At 40.8% G+C, this 19,256-nt stretch overlaps 4 protein-coding genes across 6 annotated transcripts; 2 read left to right on the top strand and 2 right to left on the bottom strand.

Moving 5' to 3' along the window:
- Positions 1 to 3,145: 3,145 nt before the first annotated feature.
- Positions 3,146 to 8,239, top strand: LOC105561161 (ras-related protein Rab-7a). 2 transcript variants are annotated; one of them, XM_012010908.1, is made up of 5 exons: positions 3,146 to 3,298; positions 4,565 to 4,750; positions 4,837 to 5,055; positions 5,225 to 5,362; positions 5,461 to 8,239. In XM_012010908.1, the coding sequence occupies exons 2-5, from the start codon at positions 4,571 to 4,573 to the stop codon at positions 5,545 to 5,547; spliced, it is 624 nt and encodes a 207-aa protein (XP_011866298.1). In that variant the 5' UTR covers positions 3,146 to 3,298; positions 4,565 to 4,570; the 3' UTR covers positions 5,548 to 8,239. The 2 variants fall into 2 exon arrangements, with proteins under 2 accessions (XP_011866298.1, XP_011866299.1); XM_012010909.1 differs by lacking the exon at positions 3,146 to 3,298 and adding an exon at positions 4,004 to 4,106.
- Positions 8,240 to 8,655: 416 nt separating this feature from the next.
- Positions 8,656 to 10,540, bottom strand: LOC105561160. Its single transcript, XM_012010907.1, has 4 exons — positions 10,410 to 10,540; positions 10,006 to 10,212; positions 9,566 to 9,739; positions 8,656 to 9,316 (listed from the first exon to the last, which is right to left on the bottom strand). Exons 1-4 carry the CDS (start codon positions 10,452 to 10,454, stop codon positions 8,936 to 8,938), a joined length of 807 nt encoding a protein of 268 aa, XP_011866297.1. The 5' UTR covers positions 10,455 to 10,540; the 3' UTR covers positions 8,656 to 8,935.
- Positions 10,541 to 11,597: 1,057 nt separating this feature from the next.
- On the top strand, positions 11,598 to 13,289 carry LOC105561159 (mitochondrial import receptor subunit TOM40 homolog 1-like). The gene has a single exon (XM_012010906.1). It carries the CDS (start codon positions 12,014 to 12,016, stop codon positions 13,082 to 13,084), a length of 1,071 nt encoding a protein of 356 aa, XP_011866296.1. The 5' UTR covers positions 11,598 to 12,013; the 3' UTR covers positions 13,085 to 13,289.
- A 239-nt stretch (positions 13,290 to 13,528) lies between these two features.
- LOC105561158 (endoplasmic reticulum lectin 1) lies at positions 13,529 to 17,823 on the bottom strand. Of its 2 annotated transcripts, XM_012010904.1 has the most exons (7): positions 17,416 to 17,820; positions 17,120 to 17,293; positions 15,629 to 16,150; positions 15,145 to 15,198; positions 14,487 to 14,651; positions 14,173 to 14,412; positions 13,529 to 13,847 (listed from the first exon to the last, which is right to left on the bottom strand). In XM_012010904.1, exons 1-7 carry the CDS (start codon positions 17,554 to 17,556, stop codon positions 13,599 to 13,601), a joined length of 1,545 nt encoding a protein of 514 aa, XP_011866294.1. In that variant the 5' UTR covers positions 17,557 to 17,820; the 3' UTR covers positions 13,529 to 13,598. The 2 variants fall into 2 exon arrangements, with proteins under 2 accessions (XP_011866294.1, XP_011866295.1); XM_012010905.1 differs by lacking the exon at positions 15,145 to 15,198 and having other exon boundaries at positions 17,416 to 17,823.
- Positions 17,824 to 19,256: the final 1,433 nt, after the last annotated feature.

The following is a 19,256-nucleotide window of genomic DNA, read 5'->3' as shown; positions in this document are numbered from 1 at the left end:
ATTATATTAAGCGACAGTTTTAAGTTAATTCCAACTTTTCGGGGCGCTCCAACGCAGAATCAGACGTGTGCGAATTCCCTGGGGGGATCTCTGTAAAATTCCACTTTGGGCAAGAAGTTTGTAAACGCATTCGAGGATTCATAATTCTACGCAGAAACCCCGTGGAGCATGACGTCAAAGTGACGTTAAAATGGCGCTAAAGCGACTTTATGTTTTTGAATTACATAAAAAATTTTAAATTCAAATGATTTACCTTCTTACGATACTTTCGGCACGTCTATCCTTGTCCTCGGGAATTCAACAGGATTCGATTGCGAAACGGCGATCCATCTCGGAGACATCCTGTTCGGTATTCGCGACACTTCGTAAACCGTACGGCCAGGTAACTCGCGATTAATTTGTCTGCAAAATCGTAAAATTCCGCAATACATATATTCCGCACAGTCTCTTTTTTTTCTCGGCGAAGCATATGCCAAGGATAGCGACTATAAACACAGATTTTATTCCGCCGCGGCTCGCGAAATGTCAACGCAATCAGCGCCAGGTTTATATTCGCTATACATATTTATGTGAACCGCAATCCGCATGGAGAAATTGATTTGTTTTTAGCTAATCGAAAGCGAGGAAGAAACGCATCCTATTCTGCGAGAAAATTAATTTTTTTTCCGTGAAATTTAAAACGTAATGATCAAATAAATAATGTTTTTTTTTCCAGAAATTGGAAAGGAGAATCACAAGCATCTGGGATCGGCTTGTAGCTAACAAGTTAAGCCCGTATCAGACTAAGGATTGAGATTGAGATTAGATTGATATTTGACCAATTAGAGTAAAAGTTACTAAACTTGAGATTAGTAAACTTTACTGTGATTTGTCAAATTTCAATCTAATCCCAATCTTAATCCGTATATAGTCTGATACGGGCTTTACGGCTAGTTTATGCAAGACCGTAACCGTTAACTTATGGTATGGAAATCGGTCAAAATTAACCAATTACGGTCAACTATTCTCTTCACGTTTAACGGCGATTGGACAGTTTTTACCGATTCCGGCATAAGTTAACGGTTACGGCCTTGCTGTTTTACTGAAAACCAAAGTTGTTTAAGCCCTTTTCTGATCACTAGGATATACAATGCAAGTCCCTCTTACAAAACTTGAAAAGATTCTATGATTTAGCACGCGTTCTCTTACTGTAAAAAACTTACAAAATATCAATTCGCGAGAGGGTTAAAATAGAGATACGAAAAAAGGTTCGACCAGAATCCTACTTTTCCTCTCATCCAATCAGTATATTGTAATTCTAGTTTAATGTAATACGCAAACACGGGAATATTCTTGATTCCGTTTTTCCGAACAACAAATGCGTAATGAAATGTTATTATTTACCGTGTTGTTTCCACCCTCGGGCAAAACGGTTAGGTTAAAATGTGGTCGCATTTCATGGGTGCTGTTCGCAACATGGTCCAACGGCCAATTCATGAACTACGCGTGCTCGACTTCGAAGCGTCATGCAACATACATTTTATTCGGACCCAAATTGGAACATTTACTCCCAACAGTTCATAATACAACACACCTTAGACATGATTTCACTTCTTTGACCCAACGATTCACAACAAACAACGTAAACGAACTTTGAAGCCTATAAGGCCATCGCACACAAAATTGCATAGCTGCATGTGCATAGCATGAAAACCGTTTAAACCAATGAACATCGAGCATTGAGTCGCCATATTGATTTACATAAAGGCCTTCACACATAAAATTCCGTAAGTCCCAGTCTACAATAGATGATTTAAGCCCTAAGCTTTAAGAAATTGGCCAATCACGGTCAAGTATGAAAAGAATGCGCGACTGTGATTAGTCAATTTCTTAAGGCTTAGGGCTTAAATCTCTATTGTAGACTGGGACTTATTGTTAGTCTAGGGACTAAGGACGTAAAACGTAAGCATAAGAAAATCGACCAATCACAGTCAAGAACGTAAGGCAATGACGCAAGCAGTAGATTTGCTACTGCTTGCGTTATTACCTTACGTTCTCGACTGTGATTGGTCGATTTTCTTATGCTTACGTTTTAAGCCTATCACACAATGCCTGGCAACAGGCAATAAGAATAGAGAATAGAATTTTTGACGCGTTGGATTCGTCGGAAATTTTCTTCCAACCAATCCAACGCGTCAGAAATTCTATTCCCTGTTCCTATTGCCTGTGCTTTCCTATTGTGTGATAGGCTTTACGTTCTTACGGAATTTTATGTGTGAAGGCCTTTAAGTTTCAAAATGGCTGCTTACGTTCTCGACAGCCATTGGTTATTTCTTAAGTTTCATTGCTCAAGTTTCTTCGTGTATTTAAGCCTTAAAAATTCCGATTAATTGTAATTCTTCAGTCTCAAGTCTTTCTGCTTAAGTTCTTCGCGTGTTCGGGCCTTTAGTCCCAGTCTACAAGTCCCAGTCTACAATAGATGATTTAAGCCCTAAGCTTTAAGAAATTGGCCAATCACGGTCAAGTATGAGAAGAATGCGCGACTGTGATTAGTCAATTTCTTGAGGCTTAGGGCTTAAATCTCTATTGTAGACTGGGACCAATAGATGATTTAAGCCCTAAGCTTTAAGAAATTGGCCAATCACGGTCAAGTATGAGTAGAATGCGCGACTGTGATTAGTCAATTTCTTAAGTCCTAGTCTACAATAGATGATTTAAGCCCTAAGCTTTAAGAAATTGGCCAATCACGGTCAAGTATGAGTAGAATGCGCGACTGTGATTAGTCAATTTCTTAAGGCTTAGGGCTTAAATCTCTATTGTAGACTGGGACTAAATCTCTATTGTAGACTGGGACTTACGGCGCGCGTTGCGATTGGTCAAATCTGAAGTTGCATAGCAGCGCATTGAAATTTAAATGAAATTCCAGATTTGACCAATCACAGCGCAGGGTCATTTTCATCCGGATCATTTTGATTTGCTCGCGAAAGCAGTCGAGGTGAACCGAAGTGAGCCGCAAAATTCAAACATCGGGCCAATCGCGCGCGCGCCAGTTCCGCGCGCCATCGCACCTCGCACATCGAGTATCGATATGTGTCGCGCGGCCGACCTCTCTCCAATCGATCCCTCTCACTGAGAGAACGCACGCCACCCGGCCGCGAGTAATGCACTCGATTGCACTCGGTCGATAAGGGAGGCGAGGCGAACAGGTGACGACATCGTTGTCATACTCTCGTGATTTCATAACACGCCATTTTCTTTGTGCGAAACGCTGGAGCGTGGAGGTGTTTTCACAGGCCGTGTTCCCTGACGAGTGCCCCAGGTAACGAGCTGCCCCGAGCGACGATCCCGACCTTCCTTCTCCCCCGGGACTCGCGTCGCGCGACCGGATTGACGCGGCTGCCGCCAGACTCTCGCCCCCGTCCCGGGTGTGCGCCGCGCCGTGCCCCGCGAATAACCGTGCGTGATCGCGAACGGGCTGCCCGCCCGTGCGTGTGACAGCTTTACGTCGGAGGCTCCGAGCGGGCTTCGCCGTCGCGTCCAGCCCGCGCGCCCGCCGTCCTCTCCGTCGCTCCGCTGTCCGGATATTCCCGAGCTCGCGGATTTCCGTAGTGACGAGTGAAAACCTCGTTAAAAGCTTTGCGCCTCGAACGGTCTCGGGAGGAAAGTCTCTCTTCTCTATCTCGCTCGCTCTTTCGCTCGCTCGCTTTTTTCTCCTCTCGGCGAGTGCGTTGTACGTATATACGTCATTGCCACTAGCAGATTTCCTCTGTTGGATGATTCATGTGATCGATCATTCGTCCCGGATGCACGGCGGGTCCGATCCCTGGGTGCGATAGTGTTGGTTTTTTTTTCGGCGCGGACGAGAGATTATGTAAATAGTGGAAAGGGCACGGATGGAATGTAATGTCAGAAGCTGAGCTCTCTTTCTCTGGTATTTACGGTTCGCGTGGAGCCCGACGTTCCGTCTTCGATGTCCGGGATTTTCCGCGTGTAACGTGACTTTTAAAAAATTATTTTTACGTCGAAGCATATGTAAATTGCAAGTTCTTGAATATTGCAAAAAATTGCGGCGAACCTCGAGTCTTTGGAGGTGCGGCTTGTGGAACATCATTTTTCCGTATGAAGCGGTAAAAATTGTACAATTTTTGTTTTGCTTATACAATGGCATTTGAAAACATCGCGATATCTAAATCGGTGGTTCTAATTAAAAAGTCATGCACCATTTTTATTATATATTCATGTGGACACAGAGTATATGAATTATATGTCTCGCTTGTTAACGTTTCTTATACGTATGCTTAAAGTTTTACATAGGATGTTAAATACTTTAACGTTTTTCGTAGATACAAATTTACAAGATTTATATAAATCTATAAGACAAATTTTTATAAAGTCACTAAAAAGTCCTTTCCCGCGTGTCCTTTGGCCATGAATCATCTGCAATCTGAGGAAGAATCACATTACTTGATGACAAGGAAGTGTATTAGCTACAGCGACTTCTATTTTTTAAATGCACAACGATCCTTGTCCCAAGCATTTACTCGTGCGAAAATTAATGTCGTAACGTCGCTTCCCGTCTTTCCAGCGAAGAATGGCGTCCCGCAAGAAAGTGTTGCTGAAAGTCATTATCCTCGGGGATTCGGGAGTCGGAAAAACTTCTCTGATGAATCAGTACGTCAATAAGAAGTTTAGTAACCAATACAAAGCGACAATAGGGGCAGACTTTTTGACCAAGGAAGTGATGGTGGAGGATAGAATAGTCACTATGCAGGTAATCCTCACATTTGGTTATCCGAGTGCGTCGCCGATACCTTGTTTTATTGTTAGATTCTTCTAACCGGGTTTCTTCTGCTTTAGATTTGGGACACCGCTGGACAGGAGAGGTTTCAGTCGTTAGGAGTGGCTTTCTACAGAGGCGCGGACTGCTGCGTCCTGGTATTCGACGTCTCCGCTCCAACTAGCTTCAAATCCCTGGATTCATGGAGAGACGAATTTCTAATTCAGGCATCGCCCCGAGATCCAGACAACTTTCCGTTCGTCGTGCTCGGGAACAAAGTAGATCTTGAATCAAGAGCGGTGAGCAAAATAATTTTCAAGTCTTTGAGATAATTTAATGTCTTATACATAGTTTCATGTAATTTAATGCACGCACTGAATATTATTTTAAGTATAATACTTGGATCTGATTTAAAATAGTGGTGCGACTTGTTCTGGCGACATTTAATGTTCTTTCCATGTTCTTTAGGTCTCGAGCAAGAGAGCACAACAGTGGTGTCAATCAAAGAACAATATTCCATATTTCGAAACTAGTGCAAAAGAGGCTATTAATGTCGAGCAAGCTTTCCAAACGATAGCTAAAAACGCTTTAGCTCAAGAAAGTGAAGTGAGTACATTAGTAAGCGCAGCATGGGAGTCTTTTCCTCCTTGATTCGCATATCTCAAGTTTATCTTCATAAATCGTTTTATCTTTGTAAATCCTAGGTCGAACTTTACAATGAATTCCCGGATCAAATCAAATTGACCAACGACCAAAGAAGCAACGGTAGAGGTGATTCATGTGCTTGCTAGGTCTTGGAACAGTGGTAATATCTCGAATGACTAATAAAGAATGCACAGGTCAGATACACTCGCGTCGCCTGCGCAAAAAGGACGCGGAAAATATATTGCGATGGGCTTTATGTGTGCAGGAAGTCACGAAATTTCTTTCTTTATCTCGATGTGTTATTATACAATCTTCCTCTGTGTCCGTAAAAACAAAAAGGAACGTCTCAATAATGTCGGAATAGTTTTGTTGAAACGCATTAGTGCACGGTAAAAAAAAAGAAAATTAACAAGTTAAATCCATACGTAAAGGAATGTGTACAAACTATCTCGATATACATACGTATGATATATATATATTATATATAATTGTTTTTATAAACATGCGTGGGAGTAAGATACATTTATCCGACTTCCTGACCTGGAATATCGCAATTTTGAATTATGTACTCCCGCTGAACTTGACTTGTCATATATAGATCCTCTATCTCTATTCTTTAAGTCAAGGATTCGCATCTCGTTTTTTAAGTATTGTAATATGCTCTCTTATCGGGTATGGCGAAACATATGAACTATCTCTTTACCCCCCTTTTTTTTCTTTTTATCTCAAGTTTTGCTAGTTTGTTGTCGATTAATTTTCACCGAAACAATAATAGCTCGGGGTTTCCAAACGTATGTAGGAGTCGTTGTTGCACCAGAGAGGATAATATATGGGTCGGGAACACAGTTAGCGGTACACTGTTAGTAAATTATAATAAAAGAATTTGCTCATAATTTGTTAAGTACAATTGCATTTACAGAGGAGCTCTAGTGCATATAGCTTATTATACTTAGACAGAACCGAATATTTGCTGTCAGTAAAACTGGTTCGTATGAAATAGAACGAAAAATAAGATAAAGTTACAATAAAGTTACTAAGATACTTTGTAGTATGTCTCGTAAGATGTTTTAACGAGTCTGAAATTCACGCGAATGGCATGGTGTAATAATAAAAACCTCCTCAAACCTTTGTTTTCTCTTCGGAAAAGTTCTCAATTGTTATACAATATATATATATACATTGAAATAGATTATATATATATATATTGAAATAGAAAATTATATTATAAAGAGGTTTTTGGCTTGTTGCGCACGTATTATGATGCTAAACATGTTATTTTGTTTATATAAATAATTATTTTAAACTTAGGGATGTTTGTATGGTCATCTCGATTTAGGAAGAAAAAGAAGAGAATTCGTTGCAGACATGACTTAGTAAAAAAAAATTTCCTTTCGCTGGATATATTGTCTGTAGTACGTTTTGCCAAAGAGATACTTTTCAAGTTATCAAGCGTTTCGGCAAACTCCCGAATTCCACCTCTGAAACGAGATTCCTCTTCTTGTACCGCGATGCACATCGATTTTTAAGATTTTTTACTGTACATAAGACAGTAGGATCCCAGTGCGCGGTAAGTTAATCGTCAATTGTATGGTCTATCGAACAGTTCTGCGCAGACTATATTTTGTAAATAAGACAGCATATATAATCCACTTAGGAAAATTTAATGTTATAAAAATGAATCTTTATATCCTGATAGCCATATCAATAAGTATGCGCTTGTAATATTTTAATTCTACTTTATAGTCCTTATTAGAGCAGTAATTAAACCTAACGGCGTGTGATATTTATTTCGATGGGGGGAGCGAGCTTTTACATAGTTGGTGCGAGACACGAGGAATATTCACATCAATGCTGTATTTCAGATTTTTGTAGTAAAAAAAAGAAAAAAAAAGAAATGATTGTGCGCCCAATTGAGATGTGTTTAAATGTTTTAAAATTTCGATTTCCTAGGAAGATAGAGCAAGGTAAGCATGCTTTTCCGCAGTAGCAATGTAGCACGGTAGTATTATGCATCGCGGTACCGGTAATTGCCACTCAAGTCGCAAATCGTTCTGTTAATTCTCGGTTGTTTGCCAGTCTCTGGATTATAATTAGATTTGACGAAACACTACGTCAGGCGCTTCTAATACACGATTCCTCCCTTCCAACTTGTGTTAGCTTAACGATTGTACGGCCATCGGCGGGCACATAAAATTACTTTCCGTGCGGGCAAAATCTCTAATGACTGACGTCTAAACTGATTCACTTCACCAAGGAACAATCGAACTCGTTTATTAATACCTACTGTGTATTTCTGGGCCACCCTGTGTGTATATATAACATCCTAATGAAATAAAAATGTAGCATGTGAAATATATGCATACGCAAGGTGTCCCAAAAATCGTGCGCACTTACATTACTTGCCGAAAAACGATGATTAGGCTATATCGATAGCCTTGCTGAACGATTAACACTTTAAAGGGCTCCTGAAGGGACTCAAGAGTTCTAGATCTGCATATAAATAATAAAAATCCAACAGACTTCTAATGTTTAAGGCGCAGCTGTTTGATATGTGTGAAGTGTAATAGATGTAAAAGGCGAAGTCCAATCGAGCTTTCATTACGGAACAGTTGATTTTAAATTTGTCGAAGAATCAACAGAGAAGGTGCGCGATTTCTGAGACGCTCTGTATATATGACAGTGCGAAGTATTCGCGCTGTCAAGTGTGCTTTCATGGGTCTACGCATATATACGTATGCACGTGTATATAAGTGAAGATAATCATGACCACGGCGATTATAATTAATGATATGTATAATTCTATCGAAGTATGTTAATGATAAATACAATTATAAATAATACTATTGTTATTATTGCTGCCGCTATTGCTGTTACTGTTACTATTCCCACGACTGTCCTTATCCTTAGCGACAGCAAAGATGAAACTAATCAAGCGTTAATCTTTTGATGTAATTATAATTTTTTAAAAAAGGCACAAAAGAGGCCAAGTATACGCGTAGAAAGAACAAATATATAACAAGTAAAATTTTGGTTAAAAAAAGTACTCGAATCTATCTTCTCTACAAAAGGAATGATATAAAAAAATTGCATCAACTATAAAAATCGTATTAAATTTAATATTTGTTACTTATTTCATACTATACCAAGCGTAAACTTTATCCTTATTAAAATACGAACATAGAAATAGGCAATAGTAGTCAGCACAAGACGTTATGTGTGAAATATATAAAATATTTCACGTCGAAGAAAGGAAATTTGTTTAATATAAAATATTTATTTTTAAATACACTCGCAATATACATATACAATTATTCGTATATGTAATACATAGCACTTCATAAAAATGAATCTAATAATGCTGATTTCATTTAACGTGACACATGCATGACGGTTTCGTCTGAGAAATGAAAACGGGCGCGATCTTTTAAAATTTAAGTAGAGTCTCGTATCGAGTTATTTTTTTTGTGAAATTTGAAGTTTTTTAGGTAGAAAAGTTAGACAATGGGCTTGAGAGTAGTTGGCGGTTTTAGTAGCTCATGCTTTGCCAGTAGACGACGGTGGCTTGGCACTAGATGATGATGGTGTAGCAGTAGAGGATGTTTTCGCAGTACTAGACGGTTCGGGAGTACCCTCGGGTGCGTTTCTCACGCAATTATCGGTATAGATAACGATATCCGTGCTGAAAGAACGGGTGTCCGCGGCGTTCGTCGTTGTGCAACTCCTCGCGTCTATAATCGTTTTCGCAAATATGATTCCCGCGGTACTGGTCACCTCCCTGGCATTAGCACCGACACGTTTCAGCGTTGATCTGGTCAGGAAAAGATTCTTCACGACGCAGGCTTGCATTTTAAGGAAGCTCGTAGAGTAACAGTTGGGTATGATAGCGTCCAAATCATTCAGCAATTTTTTCGCCGCCTGGAAATGTTCAATCAAATATTATTTGTATCTATTACAAATTGCAATACTCCTGCTATTGTCACAATGTAATTGTACAGAAACTGCAGGCGTATAAATCGTATGTTTCAACAATAAAGTTATTAATCGAAGGCGCAATTTTATAGTATCAGTAAACTATAAAGATTATTACAATATAGGCATTTTTATAATCGTAATGTCTGCACAATTCTAGTAAATGATGAATTTAATCACGAAAATGATAATTACCTCAATACTGTTGGCTACGTTTGCTAATGGGCCTTCCATGGCCGTGTGGCCGTTTTGGATGCACGTATCCAATGTAGCAATCGCATTTGTGTTTTTCGTCTCGAGATTATTCCTTGCATAAGAGTAACACTCGTTCACATTTTTACCTTCTTGTTTTCCCTTGTCGATAGACAACTAGAAAAGTAATAAGTATATTTTATACATCTCTCATAATCCGTTTTAAAACTATGACGCTCCCTGTTTAAAATATTAGATAGAATAAGATCAGACTACATTAGTTTACATTGAAACTGCATATAATTTAATGTAATCTGATCGTACTCTATCTATTATTTTAAACAAGGTTGACTTCGATTCTAATTACATTATTAAATATTTCTCTTATCCAACTTGTGTTATGTTATGTTATGTTAAATATGATAAAAATAAAAGATGCTCACATTGACATTTTCGAGTGCCTCGTTGATAGTATTGTGAATATCCACCAAAGCTTCGGTTTTCAATTCGTTAAGTTTCGTCTTCAGGTTCTGCGTCGTTCGCTCCTCGAAAAACACTAGACCGTTATGTATAGCTTCGGTGGCTGTTTTTTGTAGATTCACCAATCGCTCGAGAGTGCGCGAGGGGTCTGTCACATCTTGCTCCAATGCCTGAAAAAAAGATACATAAACTTCGTTATTGAAATATAAAAAAGTAATATCTCCGCTCTGCTTTCTCAGAAGAGAAAAATCCATTTTTATTTATAAGAATTGAGGTTGATAAGATGATGGATGCAATTAATGTTTTAATTAGATCTTTCCTCGTTAATTAAAAATAAATCGTTACGTTAAATAAAATTTGGACTCACAAAAGCAGTGCACAGCAGTGCCAAGATACAAACGACGCTCTTCATTTTGCTGTTTAGTCGCTTGTTGAAGAAACAAGATTCTTTCGATGTCGTTACTCTTATTCCCTTTTTATATGCAGGACGGCTTATGATAACGAATGATAACGATATTATTCAATTTTATTAATCAAAGATTTGATCTGAATGATATCTAAATGATGTGTAAGTGCTATTGAACATGTCTTCAAGTATTGTTTGAACATTGCCATTTGTTTGCAATAGGAACGCAATTTCGAAGAAATGATTAAAGTCGGACATTATTCGGGATTAGTTGACGTTTGTGTCTCTGAAAAAGGACAATAGATCTAAGATCTCAGAGAGGAAAACATTTCCCAAGAAAAGTACAAATGTTAGTTCGTCATATACTACGATTACTGCGATTATCAGAATATGATAAGAAATCATAAATCTAGTGTAGAAAGTACGGAATTTTCCAAGTCTACCTTTTCCCACTGATTCACCTTCCTCTTTCACAGAGATTGAACAATATTTAAAGACTCTTTCTGAGAGAACAATTTCCTTAGAAACCTCGACATTATTTCTGCATAAAACCCTATTTACGTTTAAAACCTATTTCGTAACGCATAGAACACTCTTATTTTTTACGTAATGTAAAAATAATGTAAGCAATGTATAGAAGAAAAGTACGGAGGAAGAAAATTAACGAATTTTTGTTTCTATGTTTTATGTTTTTCTAGCAACAATCAATATCTTAAATATCTTGAGAAAAAATTATAATTATCTGTACATATTAAAAAATATATATCACATGTTATAGATATATTATGATCGTTGAAGTTTTTGTCATTTTTACAGATTAATATTTATTTTCCTAAAACTAAAGAAAAATCACTAAAAAGAACTTAAAGGAGTAGAGTTTCGATGAGTACAAAAATATGTTAATCACGCACTTCTAGTCTAGTGTACTTTGTACTCATAAAAAAATATAATACCTCTTTTGCACTCTGCTCCCGCGGACTAAACACACGTGGACGGCGATAATGATCTGCCTAAGAAAGTCTTATCTAACGCGGCACCGCGAGAATAGATTCACTTTTTATTAATCACGTATGTATGAAAAAATATCAAATTTTTTTATACATATACCTACACGGCACTCTAGAGTTTTATAAAATTTATGTTATTTAAAATATTGGTCCTGGACTTCTTTCTATAATAATTATTTTTCAATTGTCATAAAAAATTGCAAATGATTGAACGTGCAATTCGCACAGAGATCTATCAATGTGATATATAATCAGATTTGTATTTATGACGCATATTTTTTGTGTACCATACTAGAATTTTCAGACTTGCTCTTATGTGTCTATGAAAAATATTCTCAGCACTTTACATTCTATACATATAGCAGGCATGCGTTGATGCTGAAGAAATTTACCACTTATCTAATTTTGCATCTAAAAAATCACTAATATTAATTTCAGTAGCAAGCTTAAAAAAAAGAAGACCCTTTATTCATATCGTTTATCAATAAAATAGTTTAATTTACAATAAAATTTTCATTAAAGAGCTCAAGTCGGTAGTACATTGAAACCGAGTACAGAATGAAGATTGTTACATATCGAACGCGCGTTGAGGTTGGTAGATTTAAGATAAACCGGTTACTCATCGGAAAAGCCGACGCCCGCGTCACAATGGGCATCGTCCAGGCGCTTATCAAGAGACGCGACCAGCTCTTGGCGACAACCTCGGACAACCTGGAGGAGCCGCCGTGCGTTCCCTGTTTCGAAGAGGTGGACAGGAAGCCCGGTAATCCCAGCAGCTTCGAGGATCTTCACGCGAAAACCAAGGAGCTCTATCCGCAGAACTTCGAGGGCGCGTACTTGCTGCTGCGGAAATGCCTGAGCAAGCACTTCAACGTGACTTACAGGCTGACCCTGAGCTCCGTGACGCCGTACGGCCTCAAGTTCGGCGTGAATTACGTCGGCACCAAGCGAGTGGGACTCACGGAGAAGTACCCGGTGATCTCGGGCGAGATCACGCCCAGCGGCAACATGAACGCCAGCTTCGTGCACACGCTCGGCTGCAGATACAGATTCAAGCTCGCTACGCAGATCGTCGACAAGAGGTACAAGACGTTCAGTTCCGGCCTGGAGTACCGCTCGGACGACTGCACCCTCGCGCTCACTCTGGCGAATCCGGATCTAACGAGAATGCACGGCACGCTGGTGTTGCATTATCTGCAGGCGGTGACGCCGAGGATCACCCTCGGCACGGAGATCGCGTGTCTACGTGGCTCTCTGATACCCGGCGGCCAGCAGACGGTGATGTGCGCCGCGTTCCGGCACAGCACCGGCCCCACCACGCTGTCCGCCACGTTCGGCGAGGCCGGTATCCACGTCTGCTACCATCGGAAGGCGAGCGAGCAGCTGCAGCTCGGCGTCGAGATCGAGACGAACACGCGGATACACGAGTCCGTGGGCACGATCGTGTACCGCATCGACATCCCGTACGCCGATTTCATCTGCCGGGGATTCGTCAATTCGGAGACCAGCATAGGCGCCGTGTTCGAGAAGAGGCTGCACCCGATCCCCGGGGCCTCGTTAATTATAAGCGGCTTCCTCAATCACAAGAAGCAGCAGTTCCGCGTCGGCGTCGGCTTGAACGTTGGCTAACGGCGTACCTTCATTCCTGACCAGGTGCACAATACTGCAAATTTTGGATATTCTCTCAGAGACGCTGCCTTCTCCTCGTAGAATCTCAGGAGCCTTTATTTCGCGTATCTCGCGATATCGTTCGGATAGGGTGAAGATAAGTCGAAATAGAAAGTTTCATGTCCCTGATTCAGTTTAGAGAAAATTATTCTCCAAAAGTCTGTTGAAATATCGGGACATATTGTAAACCTAATTGCATATATTGGAACACGATTTTGATATGCACTCATTTTTACGTGACAGGAGAACATCTACGCGCGGAAACTATTAAATACTTATATTGTTAGATAGTTTGGAATGACGAATCTTTTTACTATAATATTAAACACAATCATGTAATCTAGTCAACTAATTTCCACTCTCACTCATTAGTGTTTTATAGAAAGTAATTGTTTATACTCAATAAACCATGAACATTTTTATAATTGCAATATTTAAACAATGATGCCTTTGGCGAGTTTTAATCAACATTGCTCTAATCGTCCCCATTGGCTATTCGCTCATCTAAATTGTCCTGTTCCGCGTGCAAGGCCATAGACTTCAGTTTATCGAAATTCGCTTCGAACTTGTCGCTCAGAAGTCCATTTTCGTCGGCGTATTCTAAGATATCACAGATCAGCGGTGATTCGACTCCCAAAACGTATTCACATGTTTTTGGTTCCAGTAAAAATAACGATACACTAGATGGACTAGCAGTATGGTCCTCCACGCATTTCAGTTTTACCTGAAACAAGGGCAAACGGTGAGAAAACTGCACAAAATTGTTCAACAAATTCTGGCATTTATAGGAATTTATTTTCGGTTCGGAAGAAGACGAATCAAAACTCATAAATTTCAGACTGAGCATTTTAAAAAATCGCCACAGAAACAAACTACAATTTAAAAAGATAACTTTTACAGCGGTCATTAAGAGAATTCAATTTGCTTGATTACGCTCGATAAAAATATAGAAATGTTTCTTGCAATTGTTATAAACTGAAAACTGAAAGTAATCGCCATCTTCTTCCAAATCAACGACATCACTCAACGAGCTTAACAGCAACGCGTACTTCGGTTTGCCTAGAAGTCCCAGTCTTATCGCAGCTACTTCCGTCGCTGTAAAAGTGCGAGAGGTGTTTCCTTAATTCTAACGGCTTGGGTTTCTTGTGTGGATGCGCGGCGATCCAATCCAAGTGCTTCTGTTTATCAAATCTACCGAGATTGACGATTGTCTTTGTGCCATCTTTCTCTATGTGGTACTGAACGACAGAACGTCCGTAACAGAACTCGTACTTCCACCAACCGTTGCCCTAGTAGTGCATTAAACAGAAACATTAAAAGATGTTCGATGAGAACGAAAGAAGCACTACTACTGGATACTTGCTCCGTGCAGGCAGTTCTTTCCGCTTAGAAAATTCTGAACAGGACTGACTTCGGCGGGACTGACATTCTGATCAGTCTGCAGCGCGTTGATAGATTCGTCGATATTACTGTGCTTATCCGGAATATCCAGTGGGTGTATCTCGACCCTCACTCTTTGGTCGCCGTCCTGTAATCAATTCATTACAATAGATAGACTCCACGCGTTCAGCTTGCGCGTATAATTAACATTTACAAAAAGCACCCCATTTCTTTCACTTGTTTATGAAAAGGATTGTTATCGTGCATATGTACAATTAATGTGCAAACGGTAGCATGATATAAATAATGGATTGTTTCAAGTGCAGACGATGCGATTACATATTATTATTACGTTTCTCATTCAATGATTTTGTCGATGTAACGTAGCAACGATAATGACATACATACTAATTGCACATGTATATAATACTAGCGAGATGTAAGGACAGAAAATGATATCTTATACAATTTTACAAGAAAGAAACGAGTTAAACATTCGTGATGTAACAGTGTCGGACAACGTGTCGGAATATGTAGATAAAGAAGGGACAGAATGGAAATAACATCCGCACAAGCTAATGGTAACTACATAATGATCAACAAGCGTTAATCCTGTTCCCATATATGCAAAATATTCTGACCTGGCCCTCCTTTACTACATGGAAGATTGCATACAGTTTCTGCGGCTTGTCTTCCTGTGCAACAAATAATTAAGACAGTAAATAAACAGTAAAAACGAACTGGAACAAAAAAAAAAGGAAAATCAAGTGTCTAGTGTCGAAAACTAAACAGTTACGGAACACTGGTCGATTGCTATTATCAAAATTATACAAGCTTTAATATTCAAGTGTGTTAATTGTTCAGAGAAGCAGTATTCTCTATATTACTCTGCGAGATTGTCAGATCTAAAATTATTTAAAGATCTTAGTACGCACTATAAGCGTCTGCTATTAACACAACTCGTTACTTCTGCAGAATACTCGGTCGAATCGACAAAAATGGAAAAGATACGGCTATTAGTATACGCAAACGAAACATAAATACGTGCCAAACAATACTTCAAGGACTAGAAAGTAAAGAGGAGGTTGCCAAAAAAAGTCTGCCAGGTACTTTTCGCAGATTTACCCTCGCTTGGTGCCGCATCCTTTGACTTTCGAGCTCCATCGCCATGAGCGACCGCGGTTTCTCAGGCGCCTTGTCCACGGGCTGGCACTTGATCTGATTCTCCCCGGTGTCCAGCGGCTTGTAATCGGGATGGCTGCACAATACCGGCGACAGCACGACCGCCTCGTATTCGCAGGACATGGTTTCCTTCAGAGAATATATGTCGTGTTTACCGTGCTTGTAACAGACGTACAGCACCCTGATGAGCCTCGGCTTGCTGTTCAAGTCGCACATGGTGCCGTCGGTCATCTCGACCTCGACGTATGGCAGATTCAGCCCGTCGACCTTCTTGATGGGTATATTTAGCTTCCTGTTCGGATTCTTCGTTTGCTCGTCGTAATAGGTCGAGAGCTTCGTCTTCTGCGCCTTGTCCAGCTTACCAAGGTGATACTCCTGCATCCTGATCTTCTTCCCTTCTCTCTCCTCATGGTACTGCCGTACGTATCTGCCGTGGCACAGTTCGTAGGTCCAATATGACTCTAGCTACGCATGGCAGAATTGAATCAAGGTGAGTTGCATTGATAAAATCGATTTACAACGCGCTCTTTATGTTTAGAACACTTTGTTTCATAGCCAACGAATACGTTTAGAAAATTCGTGCAAGTTGACAAACTGTACATTACACCCTGGTAGCACAGTGCATTGGTTCAGCTTTGGCCATGGAATAAATGCAGATATTGCATGAAATAATTATATAACATTATATTTGAAGTGAATTGGTCAACATTTAGCAATGTAATATGAATATAGGATTAATATTGATCTAATATTGAAACAATTGCAGGCATATTGGCTAAATAAGAGCTGTCCACCTTATACTATTGGATGTTGCAAGGTGAACATCTCCTTTTAGCCAATATATCAATCAGCAATATTGGTCTAATTGTATCAGATCAATATTTAATCAATATTCATATTAGTGTTAGGAATATTAGATTCCTAATATTGTACCAATTGTATTATGCTACTAGGGTACGTTGTTGAATTATTTAATATTGATCTGCTTACAAAATAGAATGTTTCTAATCGCAAAGAGTACATTGCAGATCAATACTAGGATTCTCTAACGTTTTGGCGATGATTGTCGTTGTTGTTGTGTAACTTTTTACCAGGTAACATACCTGCGCATTAATGTTAGGAATATTAGATTCCCAATATTGCGCCAATTGTATTGTGCTACTAGGGTACATTGTTGAATTTTTTTAAGCATATTGAGATCCGCTTACAAAATAGAATGTTTCCAATGGCAAAGAACACATTGTAGACCAGGATTCTCTAAGGTCTTTCAGCGATGATTGTTGTTCCCGTTGTGCAACTTTTTACCGTACAATGTACCTATGCAACGACAACCGGTGACAATCGCCGAGACGTTGGGTACAAGGTTTAACGACTAGCGAAAGGGAATTGTGAGAGAGTGGTGGACGGACATGCAAATGCCCGGCGCCGCCGTACCCTGTAGGAGCAGCTGTTCTGCGCGAATATTGGCTGCAGAAGCTCAATCGGATTCGGCCCGTCGTACGTCTCGCTGTAATCCGGCTCCGGCTCGGTCGCGTCCGGGATCATGCACCTGTACTGCTCGTTGTTCGCGGTGGTCACGACGTACGGCTCCGTGTTCGGCCGGGTCTCCTGGGGGGACAGAGAAACAAGCGGAGCACACGCCGGGACGGATGATCGCGGGGGTCGTGGCCTGGCATGAATCGCCGCGGCGACGGTTGCAGACGTTCACCGTGACCGGGCGTCGTACTCACCAACAGCTCGCCCTTCCCGGGCCAGGATATCTTGAAGATCACTGTGTCGTCGAAGTGCCGAAAGTCGTGCCCGTGGACGAGAAGGCTGACGGTCAACACGCACCACAGTGCATTGTAGACGCCCCAGTAGTTTTCCCACATCTTTCACGGCTATTCTATCATGTTTTGAGATCGCCGCGCAATACGGTCATGTGTGTCAAACGTGTGTATAATTGACAGCCTGCGCTTCGTCACGCCTCGTGTCCGCTCGCGATTGCTCTGCCAGCTCTGCGTGTGGCAGGTGGACGGCGCTGGAGGGGGGAGCTCGGAGCGGACCAGAGCGGACGTATCGGCGACAAAAAAAATGTTTTCAAATATCCCATTCGTCCCCTCGCCAACGTAAAGGCGTCGACGTCGCACAAGTAGAGAGAAGTCTGACAGCCTGCCGGTGCTGCCACGGCCCCGTTTTTGTGATTGGGCGAATGCAACACGCCCTTCGTGGACATTCAACTTAAAGCCTCCGCTACAAGGGGTTTGTTTTCTGTTCCTGCACTGGTGAACTAGTGCAGTAAGCTAGAATGAGAAAAAATATGCTTGTCTTACTCCAATTTATTGCACTAGTTCACTAGTGTAGGAACAGAAAACAAGCCTAATGATTCTCGGTTCTGTCTACAATGGTCGTAGTCGTAGTCGCTCGATAAGAATTGACCAATCGCAGTCGATTATTCTTACGACTACGACCATTGTAGACAGAACCGAGAATCATTGTAGCGGAGGCTTTAAAGCCTCGTCTACATAGAAATCGTAAAGTCGTAGTCGTAAGAATAATCAACTGCGATTGGTCAATTTTGTCAGACGCATAAGAATTGACCAATCATAGTCGACTATTCTTACGACTACGACTTTACGACTTCTATGTAGACCTGGGGAGCGATCACGTGCACCGATCGAATTCGAATTCGAGAAGGAATATGCCATCCGATACCACTCTTCGTACATGATCAATCTATGGTCTGAGGGAAACTATCCTATAATAAATAAGCATGAACCATGAAACCTGTAGAGTAGAGACGTATGAGAAGTCGACCGATCGAATTCGATCGTGCACGCGATCGCTCCCCTGGCCATAATGTGGTCCACGGTCTTACATACAGGTCTGGAAACTCGAGTAGTGGGGGTAGTGCTCAGTTTTAAGCCAAAATTAGTTCGCCCTGTGTGTCGCTGCTATCGGTCAGTGCAAGACTCTAACCTTGACTGCGTTCGGGCAGATATAATTTTACAGATTTATACATGCTTTTATTAGTTCGGGACTATGCAAGAATTCGTCATTATGGACTATCCAAGACAATTCGTTGGAATGTATACCGAGCCACGCACTAACGTTGAGTTTAATGGTTATGTTTCCACTTTTACAACACTTTGCGATAACAGCGACACGCTGTGGTGACAAGATTGTGCACTAAAAATGGCTTAAATTTTGGCACACCCCCACCACCAAAATTTGCCTGAGTTTCCAGACCTGTATGTAAGACCGTGATGTGGTCGCATTTCGTGGGCGCTGTTCGCAGTCGTGGTTGTCGGCCAATTCACGAACTACGACGCTCCTCGAAGTCCAGCACTCGTAGTTGATGAACTGGCCGGCAACCACGACTGCGAACAGCGCCAATGAAATGCGACCATATTTTCACCCACCCCCACCACTGGAGTTCGTCTCCTGGTCTCTAGTCTTCTTGTTCGTGACAAGAGGGTGGACGAGAGAGAGAGAGAGAAAGAGAGTTGTGCGTGTGAGAGAGAGAGAGAGAGAGAGAGAGAGAGAGAGAGAGAGAGAGAGAGAGAGAGAGAGAGAGAGAGAGAGAGAGAGA

This window comes from Vollenhovia emeryi, unplaced genomic scaffold (genome assembly GCF_000949405.1).
Source record: "Vollenhovia emeryi isolate VEMERY1.0 unplaced genomic scaffold, V.emery_V1.0 DF939210.1, whole genome shotgun sequence".
Classification (NCBI taxonomy): Eukaryota; Metazoa; Arthropoda; class Insecta; order Hymenoptera; family Formicidae; genus Vollenhovia; species Vollenhovia emeryi.
Note: the sequence above shows the minus strand (reverse complement) of the source record. Positions and strands in the feature narration are given on the sequence as shown.